At 50.3% G+C, this 14,388-nt stretch overlaps 1 protein-coding gene across 1 annotated transcript in view; it reads right to left on the reverse strand.

Annotated features, from left to right (window-relative positions):
* LOC147120783 (uncharacterized) overlaps window positions 1–14,388 on the reverse strand; it is a 110,803-nt gene that overhangs the window by 71,601 nt on the left and 24,814 nt on the right. Inside the window, exon 2 of the mRNA XM_085978513.1 lies at window positions 2,160–2,507. Within this exon, the coding sequence (XP_085834639.1) occupies window positions 2,160–2,507 (348 nt within the window). The remainder of the gene's footprint in view (window positions 1–2,159; window positions 2,508–14,388) is intronic.

Here is a 14,388-nt window from a genome sequence, read left to right on the forward strand (position 1 = left end):
AAAAGTAGGGAAATCTTGCTGCAACTGTACAGGGCGTTGGTGAGACCACACCTGGAGTACTGCGTACAGTTTTGGTCTCCTTATTTAATGAGGGATATACTTGCATTGGAGGCAGTTCAGAGACGGTTCACTCGGTTGATTCCTGAGATGAAGGGATTGTCTTATGAAGAAAGGTTGAGCAGGTTGGGCCTATACTCATTGGAGTTTAGAAGAATGAGAGGTGATCTTATTGAAACATATAAGATTCTGAGGGGGTTTTACAGGGTAGATGCAGAGAGGATGTTTCCCCTTGAGGGGGTATCTAGAACTAGGGGGCATAGTTTCAGAATAAGTGGTCACCCATTTAAACCGGAGATGAGAAGGAATTTCTTCTCTCAGAGGGTCGTGAATCTTTGGAATTCTCTGCCCCAGAGAGCTGTGGAGGCTGGGTCACTGAATATATTTAAGGTGGAGATAGACAGATTTTTGAACAATAAGGGAGTCGAGGGTTATGGGGAGCGGGCAGGGAAGTGGAGTTGAGGCCAAGATCAGATCAGCCATGATCTTATTGAATGGCGGAGCAGGCTCGAGGGGCCAATTGACCGGCTCCGGCTCCTATTTCCTATGTTCTTAAAAGTCTCTGTTCAATAGTCCACCTCCATGGCACTGGTCTCTCATGGTTCCACTCCTGCTCCATTGGAGACATCATCCGAAAACACAGCGTCATTTTCCACATATAAGCTGACGACACCCAGCTCCACCTCACCACCACCTCTCTCGACCCCTCCACTGTATCTAAACTCTCAGACTGCTTGTCCAACATCCAGTTCTGGATGAGAGAAAATTCCTCCAACTAAATATTGGGAAGACAGAAGCCGTTGTCTTCGGTCCCCACCACAATCACCATTCCCTAGTCACCGACTCCATCCCTCTCCCTGGCAACTGTCTGAGGCTGAACCAGACTGTTCGCAACCTTGGTGTCATATTTGGCCCCGTGATGAGCTTCCCACCACATATCCGTGGCATCACTAAGACCGCCCATTTCCACCTCCGTAACATTGCCCAACTCCGCCCCTGCCTCAGCTCATCTGCTGCTGAAACCCTCATTCATGCCTTTGTTACCTCGAGACTTGACTATTCCAACACACTCCTGCCCAGCCTCCCACTTTCTACCCTTGGTAAACTAGAGGTCATCATAACCTCGGCTGTCCTGTCCCAACTCGCACCAAGTCCTATTAACCCATCACCTCTGACCTACATTGGCTCCCAGTTAAGCAACGCCTCGATTTCAAAATTCTCATCCTTGTTTTCAAATCCCTCCATGGCCTCGCCCCCTCCTTATCTTTGTAATCTCCTCCAGCCCCACAACCCCCCTCCCAGATATCTGCGCTCCTCCAATTCTGGCCTCTTGATCATCCCCAATGTTAATCGCTCAACCATTGGCAGCCGTGCCTTCAGCTGCCGAGACACTAAGCTCTGTAAGTCCTTCCCTAAACCTCTGCGACTCTCTACCTCTCTTTCCTCCTTTAAAACACATCTTAAAATCTACCTCATCATCTGTCCTAATATCTCCTTATGTGGCTCGGAGTCACATTTTGTTTAATAACGTTCCAGTGAAGCCCCCTTGGACATTTTACAACATTTAGGCGCTATATAAACACAAGTTGTTGTTGTTGCTGGTCACACCATTAGCTTTATATCACCACCAGTGGTGTCTCCTCCGATGTCTGAATGACCATCTCTGCTGGGCCCCAGGGCACCATCCTTGGGTTCCTCCTCTTCATCATTTCACCCTCAGCAACATCATCCAGAAGCAGGGTCAACATTTACATCTACAGCAACACTCGGCTCTGCCTCTCCACCTCCTCCATTGATTCCAAGGCTGTTCCATTCTCTCCAAATGCCTGCCCAACATTAGGACTCGGCGAAGACAAAACTTCCTCTTCAGCTCAGCAAACCCCTACACGCCTCGAACCTCCCCAGACACCCCCTCAGGCTAAGCCCAGAGATGTCGAACTTTGGTGAATTACTCGACCTGAGCTCAGCTTCTTGCCCCTAGCTAATCCATGGCCCAGACCACTTTACTTCACCTCCTACCGCTTTATCAGATACTGATCTCCAATTCATTCATGTGTGAGGGGTTATTACTTTCAGGCTATTGTAATGTAAACTGTACTTACTGGTTACACTGAGCAGGGTTCCACTCCCGTAGATCCTTCCCCACACTTCACAGTAATAGACGGCAGTGTCACTGGGCTGCACGTTTGTGATTGTCAGAATGAAGCTGTTATTGGAGGTGTCTCTGGAAGGCTGGAGACGGTCAGTGGAACCTGTGCTCCTGTGTGTGCTGCCACTTGTCCCATGTGTTAAAACCCACTTCTTATTTTGCCCTGGTCGTTGCCGGCGGGACCAGCGGACATCGGTGTCGCTCACTCTGGCGTTCCGCATGGTGCACTGTAACCGCGCCGAGTGACCCTCTGTGACACGTTCCAGGCTCGGAGACTGGAGAAGGACTGAAGCATCTGCACCTTCAAGGGAAAAATATCAATAATTTAAAAACCGGTCTGAAAATTGCAAAGTGTCCTGGTGTTTAAAGGGACAGTCCAGGCAGTACAGATCAGGTTAAACAGAGAGAACAGATTGTAAGACTGAGCCAGTGGGTTAGATTGTTACTGATTCAGGTCAAACAATAAACTTGCTGAGGGGCAGGGTGTGCTGATATCAGCAGGACAGGTGAACTGATATAACAGGAAATGCAATGTTGATCTCACACTGAACAACAGCTTCTAACACAAGCTTACTTCTCTCAGACTGGAATTATCTTTCCTGTACTGATAATAGTGGGAAAGTCTTCCTCAGAATTCAAAGCGATGTGAGAACTGGAATTGGGCTGCGGTAATAGAAGAGGCGGCCAGGCCATTAAAGGGGCAGAAGTTCCCCAAAGATCAACAGGGCTCCAGCCGTTTAGGTCTCAGCTCACTGAGCTCTACACAGGGAAGGGTGTGGGGGCAAGACTGGAGGAAGAGGAGGCTCTCTCCCTGCATTCCCTGGCCCCAGGGTCTTCACCACTCCTACCTCCGGCCTACTGCCATCTTCCACGTGGCGGGCACGGGGAGTGGTGGGAACTGGGGCCGACTGGAGGGAAAGAAAGACAGAAAGACAGACTTGCATTTATATAGTGCCTTTCACGACCAAAGGACGTCCCAATGCGCTTTACAGCCAATGAAGTACTTTTGAAGTGTAATCACTGTTGTAATGTGGGAAATGTGGCAGCCAATTTGCGCACAGCAAGCTCCCACAAACAGCAATGTGATAATGACCTGGTAATCTGTTTTAGTGATGTTAGTTGAGGGATAAATATTGGCCCCAGGACACCGGAGAGAACTCCCCTGCTCTTCTTCAAATAGTGGCCGTGGGATCTTTTATGTCCACCCGAGAGAGCAGACGGGGCCTTGGTTTAACGTCTCATCCAAAAGACGATGTGGACCCAAGCCCTGCCCCTCCAACAGGGCTACAGTCTTTCTGGATTAAGAAGCAGAACCAGCGGACATCGGAGTTGTTCACTCTGGCGTTCCGCATGGTGCACTGTAACCGCGCCGAGTGACCCACTGTGACGCGTTCCAGGCTAGGAGACTGGAGAAGGACTGCATCATTTGCACCTTTAAGAGAAAAATATCCCTTCTATGGCTGGTATTTTTGACTCTTGCTCTACTGTGGAAATGGAAACAAAGTGCTCCTTTAATAAATCACCATCACCTTGTTATTGGCCCCGATATTAACGGGGAGGTGGAACATTGACTGGCGGCCTGGTTGGTGGGCGGGAGCACAAACAAGCAGCAGGGAGTCAGCTGGGGACCCATGGGGACGGACCCTGGCAGCTAGTGGGGGACACTCGGGGCCACGATCGGTGGGGGAGGGGGCGAGAGGCCATGGCTGTGACCGGGGGCGGGGGCGAGCGGTCAGGGCTGTGACCGGGGGCAGGGGTGAGAGGTCAGGGCTGTGACCGGGAGGGTGAGAGGTCAGGGCTGTGACCGGGGGCGGGGGCGAGCGGTCAGGGCTGTGACTGGGGGTGCGGTGGGGGAGGTCAGGGCTGTGACCGGTGGGGGGGCAGCGAGAGGTCAGGGCTGTGACCGGGGGGGCGAGACTTCAGGGCTGTGACTGGGGGCAATGGCGGGTTAATTAAGTAGAGGTACAGATCACCCATGATCTGATTGAATGGTGGAGCAGGCTCGAGGGGCTGAATGGCCTCCTCCTGTTCCTGTGTAACAGGCTTGAGGGGCTGAATTGTCTCCTCCTGTTCCTGTGTAACAGGCTCGAGGGGCTGACTGGTCTCCTCCTGTTCCTGTGTAACAGGCTGGAGGGGCTGAATGGCCTCCTCCTGTTCCTGTCTAACAGGCTCAAGGGGCTGAATGTCCTCCTCCTGTTCCTGTGCAAGAGGCTCAAGGGGCTGAATGGCCTCCTCCTGTTCCTGTGTAACAGGCTCAAAGGGCTGAATGGCCTCCTCCTGTTCCTGTATAACAGGCTCAAGGGGCTGAATGGCCTCCTCCAGTTACTGTGTAACTGGCTCGATGGGGCTGAATGGCCTCCTCCTGTTCCTGTGGAGCAGGTAGGAGGGGCTGAATGGCCTCCTCCTGTTCCTGTGTAACAGGTTGGAGGGGCTGAATGGCCTCCTCCTGTTCCTGTGTAACAGGTTGGAGGGGCTGAATGGCCTCCTCCTGTTCCTGTGTAACAGGTTGGAGGGGCTGAATGGCAACAGATTGGGAGAAGGGGATGTGCAACGAGACCTGGGCGTCCTTGTGCACTAGTCGCTGAAATTAAGCATGCAGGTGCAGCAGGCTGTTAAGAAGACAAATGGTATGTTGGCCTTTGTAGCGAGAGGGTTTGTGTACAGGAACAAGGATTGCTGCAGTTGTACAGGGCCTTGGTGAGACCACATCTGGAGTATTGTGTGCAGTTTTGGTCGCCTTATCTGAGGAAGGATGTACTTGCCATGGAAGGAGTGCAGCGAAGATTCACCAGGCTGATACCTGGGATGGCAGGAATGACGTATGAAGAGAGATTGGGTCGATTGGGCTTGTACTTGCTGGAGTTTAGAAGAATAAGATGGGATCTCATCGAAACTTATAAAATTCTAACAGGACTAGACAGATTAGATGCTGGAAGGATGTTCCCGATGGTCGGGGAGTCCAGAACCAGGGGTCACAGTCTAAGGATAAGGGGTAAGCCATTTAGGACAGAGATGAGGAGGAATTTCTTCACCCAGAGAGTGGTGAACCTGTGGAATTCTCTACTGTTGTGTCTCAAGGGGTTTTATACCCTTACCTATATAACAATGAAGAAGGACTCCGGGGTGGAGAGTTTAGTTAACGGCCATTTTATTTACAATGTGCTTCTTCACTCAATGCACTACATTTCCCATAGTGCATTGCAAATCACCACTACGGTATCCCATGTGGGACAATTCTAATACACATTCAAAATACACAACGTATTTCCTCCCCCTTGAAATAGAATGTCCACAAAACAGAATAACTGAAAATGACTATAACTTTGGAAGAGTGGGTAGACTGCCTCTACATTCCACTAACCCTGGGGATTATTCTGCCCCATGCACACAGTTTAGCACTAACTGTAACTAAGGCGCTCTGGAGGCTGCCTTTCTCTTTGGGGGTAACGCCTAGTCTCAGGAGCAGGCTCTGGCTGGCTCTCCCGTGACCCTGCAGGCGTGGCTTCTTCCCTCGATGGCACAAGAGTGGATGGTGCCACCGTCTCAGGGTCGGACGACCAGTCCCTGCTGGAGCACCCAGCAGGTCCTTGATCCTCTGTTTCTTGGGTTACCTGTGGCGACTGTCTTGGCAGTAACTGGTCTACATGTCGTCTCCATGTTCGGTCGTCTCCGGTGCGGACTCGGTATGAAACGGGGCCCATCTTTTGAATGACCGTAGCCGGGACCCACTGCTCCGGGGTGGTGTAGTTACGCGCGAGGACCTTGCACCCCAACACAAAGTGTCGTTCTTTGGACCTCTGAGCTCGTCTGCTGACTTGATCCTGCTGATTGGCGTGCACCACTGCTTCTGTGGACATTGGCCTCAGCAGGCCAAGGCGTGTCCGTAGCTGCCTTCCCATGAGTAGGTAAGCAGGAGATGCTCCAGTTGTAGCATGAGGCGTGTTTCGGTATCATAGAGTCATAGAGTCATAGAGTAATACAGCACGGATAGAGGCCCTTCGGCCCATCGTGTCCGCGCCGGCCATCAAGCCCTGTCTAATCTAATCCCATATTCCAGCATTTGGCCCGTAGCCTTGTATGCTATGGCATTTCAAGTGCACATCCAAATGCTTCTTAAATGTTGTGAGGGTTTCTGCCTCCACAACCCTTTCAGGCAGTGAGTTCCAGACTCCAACCACCCTCTGGGTGAAAAAGTTCTTTCTCAAATCCCCTCTAAACCTCCCGCCCTTTACCTTGAATCTATGCCCCCTAGTTATCGACCCCTCTACTAAGGGAAAAAGCTCCTCAGCATCCATCCTATCTATGCCCCTCATAATTTTGTACACCTCAATCATGTCCCCCCTCAGCCTCCTCAGCTCCAAGGAAAACAAACCCAACCTGCCCAGTCTCTCTTCATAGCTGAAGCGCTCCAGCCCTGGTAACATCCTGGTGAACCTCCTCTGCACCCTCTCTAACGCGATCACATCCTTCCTGTAGTGTGGCGACCAGAACTGCACACAATATTCCAGCTGTGGCCTAACCAGTGTTTTATACAGCTCCATCATAACCTCCTTGCTCTTATATTCAATGCCTCGGCTAATGAAGGCAAGTATCCCATATGCCTTTTTTACCACCTTATCCACCTGTTCCGCCGCCTTCAGGGATCTGTGTACTTGCACACCCAGATCCCTCTGACCCTCCGTCTTGCCTAGGGTCTTTCCATTCATTGTGTATTCCTTTGCCTTGTTAGTCCCCCCAAAGTGCATCACCTCGCACTTTTCCGGGTTAAATTCCATTTGCCACTGTTCCGCCCATCTGACCAACCCATCTATATCGTCCTGCAGACTGAGGCTACCCTCCTCGCTATTTACCACCCTACCAATTTTTGTATCATCCGCGAACTTACTGATCATACCCTTTACATTCATATCCAAGTCATTAATGTAGACCACAAACAGCAAGGGACCCAGCACCGATCCCTGTGGTACCCCACTGGCCACAGGCTTCCAGTCACAAAAACAACCTTCGACCATCACCCTCTGCCTTCTGCCACTAAGCCAGTTTTGTATTCAGCAAGAAAGCATTCAGGTGCTGCTTTAGAGGAGCATCACTTCTTGCCGCTTTCAACGCGCGTTTCAGCGTCCTGACAAATCTCTCCGCCAATCCATTCGTGGATGAATGATAAGGCGCGGAGAATGTGTGCTGGATTCCATTGCTCTTGAGGAATCCTCCATCTCCTGGTATGTGAACTGTGTTCCATTGTCGGTTATGATCTGCTCCGGCAGACCAAATCGCCCAAACATCTCTCTGAGTCTCGATGGTTTTCTCCGTAGTGGTAGTGGACATTACTGCAACCTTCGGCCATTTGGAATGGGAGTCCACCGCGACCAGGAACATCGCTCCTTCCACTGGTCCCGCGAAGTCCAGATGGATCCGTTGCCACGGTGTCGCCGGCCATTCCTATGGATGCAGTGGCGCTGCTCTTGGCATATCCCTGGTTGTCTCGCATGACGGGCATGATTTCGCTTTAACTTCAATTTCATGATCCAGACCGGGCCACCAGAAGTAGCTTCGTGCCAGCTCCTTCATCCGAACAATACCACAATGTCCTGAGTGCAGCTCGTTGAGGACATGTTTCCGCAGCTTTGGTGGTATGATCACTCGCATGCCCCAAGGGAGGCATCCTGACGTGACATACAACTCCTTCCCTCTTGACAGGTAAGGTAGGAGCTCAGGTGGTGTGTCTGACACCCGTGATCCGTCTCCTCGCATCACCCGATCCAGCACCTTGGATAGCGTAGGGTCCACTCTGGTCTCTTTCTTGACCTGCCGGGCCATGACAAGGGCATTGCTCACCATGTCAAAGTAGAAAATCTTCTGCTCACAGCCTTCAGAGGGCACAGGCAGCGGAAGTCTTGACAATCCGTCCGCATTGCCATGTGCTGCTGACCTCCGGTGTTTGATGTTGTAATTGTGAGCGCTTAACATCAGCGCCCAGCGCTGCATCCTGCACGCTGCCAGGGAGGGTATTCCTGTGTGTGGACCAAAGATCGATGTCAGAGGAGGATGATCTGTCAGCAAGGTGAATTTCCTTCCGAACAAATAGTGATGGAACTTTTTGATTCCAAAGATGATGCGCAAAGCCTCTTTTTCAATCTGCAGGTATTTCGCCTCCGCCTTGCTCAGGGACCTTGACGTGAATGCAATCGGCTTCTCTTCACCTGAGGGAAAGATGTGGGACACGACCGCGCCGACGCCATAAGGCGACGCGTCACAGGCCAGCTGAATCTGCAACGACGGGTCAAAGTGCGTCAACACTCTGGGGTCAGTCAAAGCTGCTTTGGCTTTCTTGAATGCAGCTTCGCACTCCTTCGTCCACGCCCAGGCCTAGCCCTGACACAGCAACTCATGTAATGGCTTCAACAGTGATGCCAGCTGTGGAATAAACTTTCCGTAATAGTTCAGGAGACCTAAGAATGACCGCAGCTGGCCGATATTTGTAGGTGCAGGAGCGTCGGCAATGGCTTTCACTTTCGACGGTGCTGTGTGTAGGCCGTCCGCGTCGATGACATGGCCTAGGTACTCCACTGATGGCTTGAAAAATTCGCATTTGTCCTTGCGAACGCGTAAGCCATATTCTTCAAGTCTTCCCAGTGTCTTCGTCAGGTTCTGCAGATGCTCGTTGTCGTCCTTTCCTGTGACAAGGATATCGTCGAGATAACATTGTACCCCTGGAATGCCGCTTAAGATCTGGTCCATAGCCCGCTGAAACAATGCTGGTGCTGACGTTATACCAAAGGGTAGGCGGCAGTACCTGTAGAGGCCCTTGTGGGTGGTGATGGTGAGGTACTTCTGTGAGTCCTCTTCTACATGCATCTGCAAGTAGGCTTGGCATAGATCAATCTTGCTAAACTTCTGACCACCTGCTAGACCCGCGAAATGATCTTCAATGATGGGGAGGGGGTACTGTTCAGATGAGAGCACAGGATTCACTGTTATTTTGAAATCTCCACATAAGCGAACCGCACCGTCACTCTTCATCACTGGTACCACGGGCGTGGCCCACTCACTGTGCGAAACCGGCACCAGGACCCCTATCTTGACCAGACGCTCCAGGTCAGCCTCCACCTTTGGTCTGAGGGTGTAGGGAACGTTCCTGGCCTTCAGGAATCGTGGCTGGCTGTCAGGCTTCACCTTGAGTTTGACCGTAATTCCCTTCATACTCCCCAATTCTCCATCAAAGACAGCCGCATGCTTTGTCAACACTGCCGCTAGCCCCGCCTCTTCGACTGACACCGCATTCACTTTTTTCCAATCCAGATGAATTTTCTTCAACCATGGCCTGCCCATCAGGGATGGATAGTCACCCTTGACCACGTAAACTGGCAGCATCATGGTTTGTCCATTAAACTCTACCTTGACCTCCGTCTTACCCAGCATTGGGACTGTTTCCCCAGTGTAGGTCTTTAAGATGAGATTGGCCGATGTCAGTGATAGGTGGTTCAGTTTTTCTATGAATAGCTTCTCTGAAATCAAGGAGACAGCGGCCCCCGTATCCCCAGCTCCATTTTGACCGGTATTCCCTCTAGTAGTGGAGTGATTCCATAGCCTGATGAGCCTCCATTAACCGTTAACACATGGAGATTCAGCTCCCCATCAGAGTCTGTGTCACTGTCTTCCTGTTCTTGTTTCACCATGTGTCGGTTTTTCTTTTTAGAACGCCAGTTGGATGTGTTTCCTTGTTTGTTTTTGTCTGTCTCTGTGTAGGATTGTTTGCTTTGCCCTTTACACACACGTTCAATGTGTCCTTTCTTTTCACATTTCCGACAGGTCAGGTCTTTACACCAGCAGTCAGATGGCTGATGACCTGACCTTCCACATCTGTAACACTCTCTGGCACCCCTTGCATGCTTATCCGGTGTAGCTGCTACCCTGTGCACTCTTGTTGCAGCCCCCAACAGCTGTGCATCTTTAGCTGCTAACTCCATAGACACAGCGAGCTCCACTGCTGATTTAAGCGTCAGTTTGTCAGTCGTGAGCAAGCGCTTCTGTGTTGCTTCACATCTTAATCCACACACAAACCTATCACGGACAGTGTCATTTAGAGTTTCACCAAACTCACAATGCTCAATTAGCTTCTTTAGCACTGCAACATATTCGGCTATGGACTCACCCTCCCCTTGGTTTCGTTTGTGAAACCTGAACCTCTCGGCAATCAGCAGCGGCTTGGGTGCAAAATGTGTTTCCAAAACTTTCACAATCTGATCATATGTCTTAGCGCCAGGCTTATCCAGGGGCATCAAACTCCGTAACAAGCCAAATGTTTTTGCTCCAATCACACTGAGGAACGTCGCCACTTTCACGTCATCTTTAATGCCATTTGCAGTCACGAAAAATCCGAAACGCTCTGTATAAGCACTCCATTGCTCCGCCGTGTCATCAAATGGTCCAAACGCTCCGGTTAGCATAGCCATTTTGTTATTTTTTTTAATCTTTACAGTCCTTTTCCTCCACTTCGTTTCACGGTATCGTTACTCTCCCCCTTCTTATTTGTGTAACACACGAACCGCCACCTTTACGAGGCGATTGCATCAGCACTAAACTGCGGGCGCGCCATTAAGAAAAGACAGGAACTTCTTACTTTAAACATCGCCGATTCCAGTGCAAAGTGATGCGCAAGTCCGTCGTCCTCGTCGCCAGTTTTGTTGTGTCTCAAGGGGTTTTATACCCTTACCTATATAACAATGAAGAAGGACTCCGGGGTGGAGAGTTTAGTTAACGGCCATTTTATTTACAATGTGCTTCTTCACTCAATGCACTACATTTCCCATAGTGCATTGCAAATCACCACTACGGTATCCCAGGTGGGACAATTCTAATACACATTCAAAATACACAACATCTACCAAAGAAGGCAGTAGAGACCAATTCATTAAATATATTCAAGAAGGAGTTGGATATATTTCTTAAGGCTAGGTGGTTCAAGGGATATGGAGAGAAGGCAGGAACAGGGTATTGAATTTGGATGATCAGCCATGATCTCATTGAATGGCGGAGCAGGCTCGAGGGGCCGAATGGCCGACTCCAGCTCCTATCTTCTTTGTTTGTATGTTTCTATTTTACTGTGTAACAGGCTCGAGGGGCAGAATGGCCTCCTCCTCTTCCTGTGTAACAGGCTCGAGGAGCTGAATGGCCTCCTCCTGTTCCTGTGCAACAGGCTCAAGGGGCTGAATGGCCTCCTCCTGTTCCTGTGCAACAGGCTCAAGGGGCTGAATGGCCTCCTCCTGTTCCTGTGTAACAGGCTCGAGGGGCTGAATGGCCTCCTCCTGTTCCTGTGTAACAGGCTCAAGGGGCTGAATGGCCTCCTCCTGTTCCTGTGTAACAGGCTCAAGGGGCTGAATGGCCTCCTCCTCTTCCTGTGTAACAGGCTCGAGGGGCAGAATGGCCTCCTCCTCTTCCTGTGTAACAGGCTCGAGCGGCTGAATGGCCTCCTCCTGTTCCTGTGTAACAGGCTCAAGGGGCTGAATGGCCTCCTCCTGTTCCTGTGCAACAGGCTCGAGGGGCTGAATGGCCTCCTCCTGTTCCTGTGTAATAGGCTCGAGGGGCTGAATGGCCTCCTCTTGTTCCTGTGTAACAGGCTCAAGGGGCTGAATGGCCTCCTCCTGTTCCTGTGCAACAGGCTCGAGGGGCTGAATGGCTTCCTCCTGTTCCTGTGTAACAGGCTCGAGGGGCTGAATGGCCTCCTCCTGTTCCTGTGCAACTTGCTCGAATATCAAATGGGTTTTTACGACAATCCAATAGTTTCATGGTCACCATTACTGATACGAGCTTTTTATTCCAGATTTATTTAATTAACTGAATTTAAATCCCCCAGCGGCCATGGTGGGATTTGAATTCACGTCTCCGGATCTTTTCTTTAGATTACTAGTTCAGTAACAGAACCACGATGTGACCGTACCAGGTTGACACCACGCTCGTTTTACAGGCACAAAATGGTGACCTAGGTTTCCACTATGGCCATATTGGTGAAAATAGAAAAAGAGCCAATCAGGCCGTGAGTCTGAATCTTGCGTTCGACCCTTTCCATGTGAAAATAAGGGGCCTAACAGTTGTTGCAGGATCGCATCACAAGATCTACCCTGAACGCTTCCGGCGCCAGACTAGGTCTACATGCAGCCTAACCAGTGGTCCTTAAGGGGACCACGACAGCCCCTCACCTAAAAGATTAGTTTTTTAATAAAGTACTTACCTGAATGTGGAACTGGGAGGTGCAGGAGTGTGCCTCCCGCCTCCACAGCAGCACCGAAGACCGTTACCAGCTCTCTCCTGATTGCCCTCACCTTCCCTCCCCCACTCCCGTTCGACCCCTCCATTCCTCCCGATCGCCTCCATCCTATTCACAATCACTCCCTTTTCTCCCAATCAGCTCCTCCCTCCCTCCCAGGACCTACCCGAAGGCCGATGCCAGTGACACTGTGGTCTGAGATTGTAATCCTCTTTGCCAGCGGAATGCCTGGGGATGCCCAGCAGGTGCCCACAACACGCCGGTCTCGTGTCATATCGAGACCATCATTTCTAACCGCACCCATCCTGCAGTGGTGGGCTGCCAGATGCAGGATTGTTGCTGCACCACCACCACAAGAAATGCAGTGGTCCAAGGGAAAGGCCCACCACCACCTTCTCAGGGCAACTAGGGATGGGCTCACGTAGGATCAACACTGAAGATACGGCCAGGACCGTGAAGAAGAAGAAACTGTTTTGGAAAAAAGAATTGATCATCCCTCCTGCTCTGGATTGGGTTCCCTGGACAATACCTCCCCACGAGTGGACACCCACCAAATTTCTGCTGGTATGGGCCAACAGACCTGCCTCAGATGGTACTTCACCTGCCTGCCCCATGCAAATGAGGGCCCTCCCATTAACTCTGCAAAGCACTTTCAATGATTCCCAATACTTAACCTTGTGATAGTGTTAACTGCATTATAATATACACATTAATCGATGCACCTCTATATCTAACGTCTCCCGAGATAACTCCGGCAATTAGCAGTTAATCGCCTTACTCAGTTGTACACGTCGTCCCTATGATTGGTTTTGATTGTGTAACTGTTTGTATACCTTGGACTGGGTGATATAAAATGGTTCAAAGTTGGGCTAAATCTTATAAACCTTAGATGTGGATGATAATTGTGGAATCCAAATGTGTGAGTTGGATTTGAAGTAAAGGGATAGTGGCCCTAAAACAAAATGCCATAGCTGGTCCCAGATTTGGAATGATAAAAGGTTATCATGACAGGACCATAACCCACCTTAATCCTGAGGATTACAGAGGTTTGTCCGATATTGTACGATATCACCCAATCACCAGACACCCTCACCTGCTACAGAAGGATGGACTAAACCATGGAAAATCCTTGGATGGGCAGCAGGAGCTCGTGGAGAGGTTAGCAGCAATGAAAACCAAACCCCAGATGGTCTCTGTTGTTACACTGTTGTACCTCCTGAACTACAAAAGACAAGAAACCCAAGACAGAGCCTCAGGAATTCAAACAGGAAGGGTGCAAAGGGAAACAGACTTGCAGGCAATGGAAGAACAGTGATCTGACAAGGAAGTGAAAAATCTGTAATTAGAAGCAGAACTACAACAGGAGATGAAGGAGCAGATAGCCCAAAACTAAAGTGACTGTAAATAGATTAAGCACGAGTTCACCAAAAGAGATTACAAAGCCAAAATGAGCTAATGCATGGAAAGAGGCAATGATGGAGAAGGAAAATGTGCTGAGGCAAGTCAAAGGCTTAGAGAAACCAAGGGAGAACTCAAAGAAGGGGGGGCGGGGGGCAAGAATTGAACCATTGGCAAACTAAACTAGATCAAATTCAGACCACTTTAGGGCAGAAACGAGATGAGCTGGCCTGAGAGCACAGTGGACTTCTCAGGACACAGTAAGAATGTAATAAGAACATAAGAAACAGGAGCAGGAGTCGGCCATTCGGCCCCTCGAGCCTGCTCCGCCATTCAATAAGGTCATGGCTGATCATCAACCTCAACTCTACTTTCCTGCCCGATTTCCATATCGCTTGATTCCCCAAATCTGTCTCAGCCTTGAATATCTTCTTCTTCTTAGGCAGTCCCTCAGAACCGAGGATGACTTGCTCCCACACTAAAAATGAGTTCTCAGGTGACTGATGAGTCCAATGCGGGA

Source organism: Somniosus microcephalus, chromosome 3 (genome assembly GCF_052327205.1).
Source record: "Somniosus microcephalus isolate GS21.2 chromosome 3, FLI_Smic_1.0, whole genome shotgun sequence".
Taxonomy (NCBI): domain Eukaryota; kingdom Metazoa; phylum Chordata; class Chondrichthyes; order Squaliformes; family Somniosidae; genus Somniosus; species Somniosus microcephalus.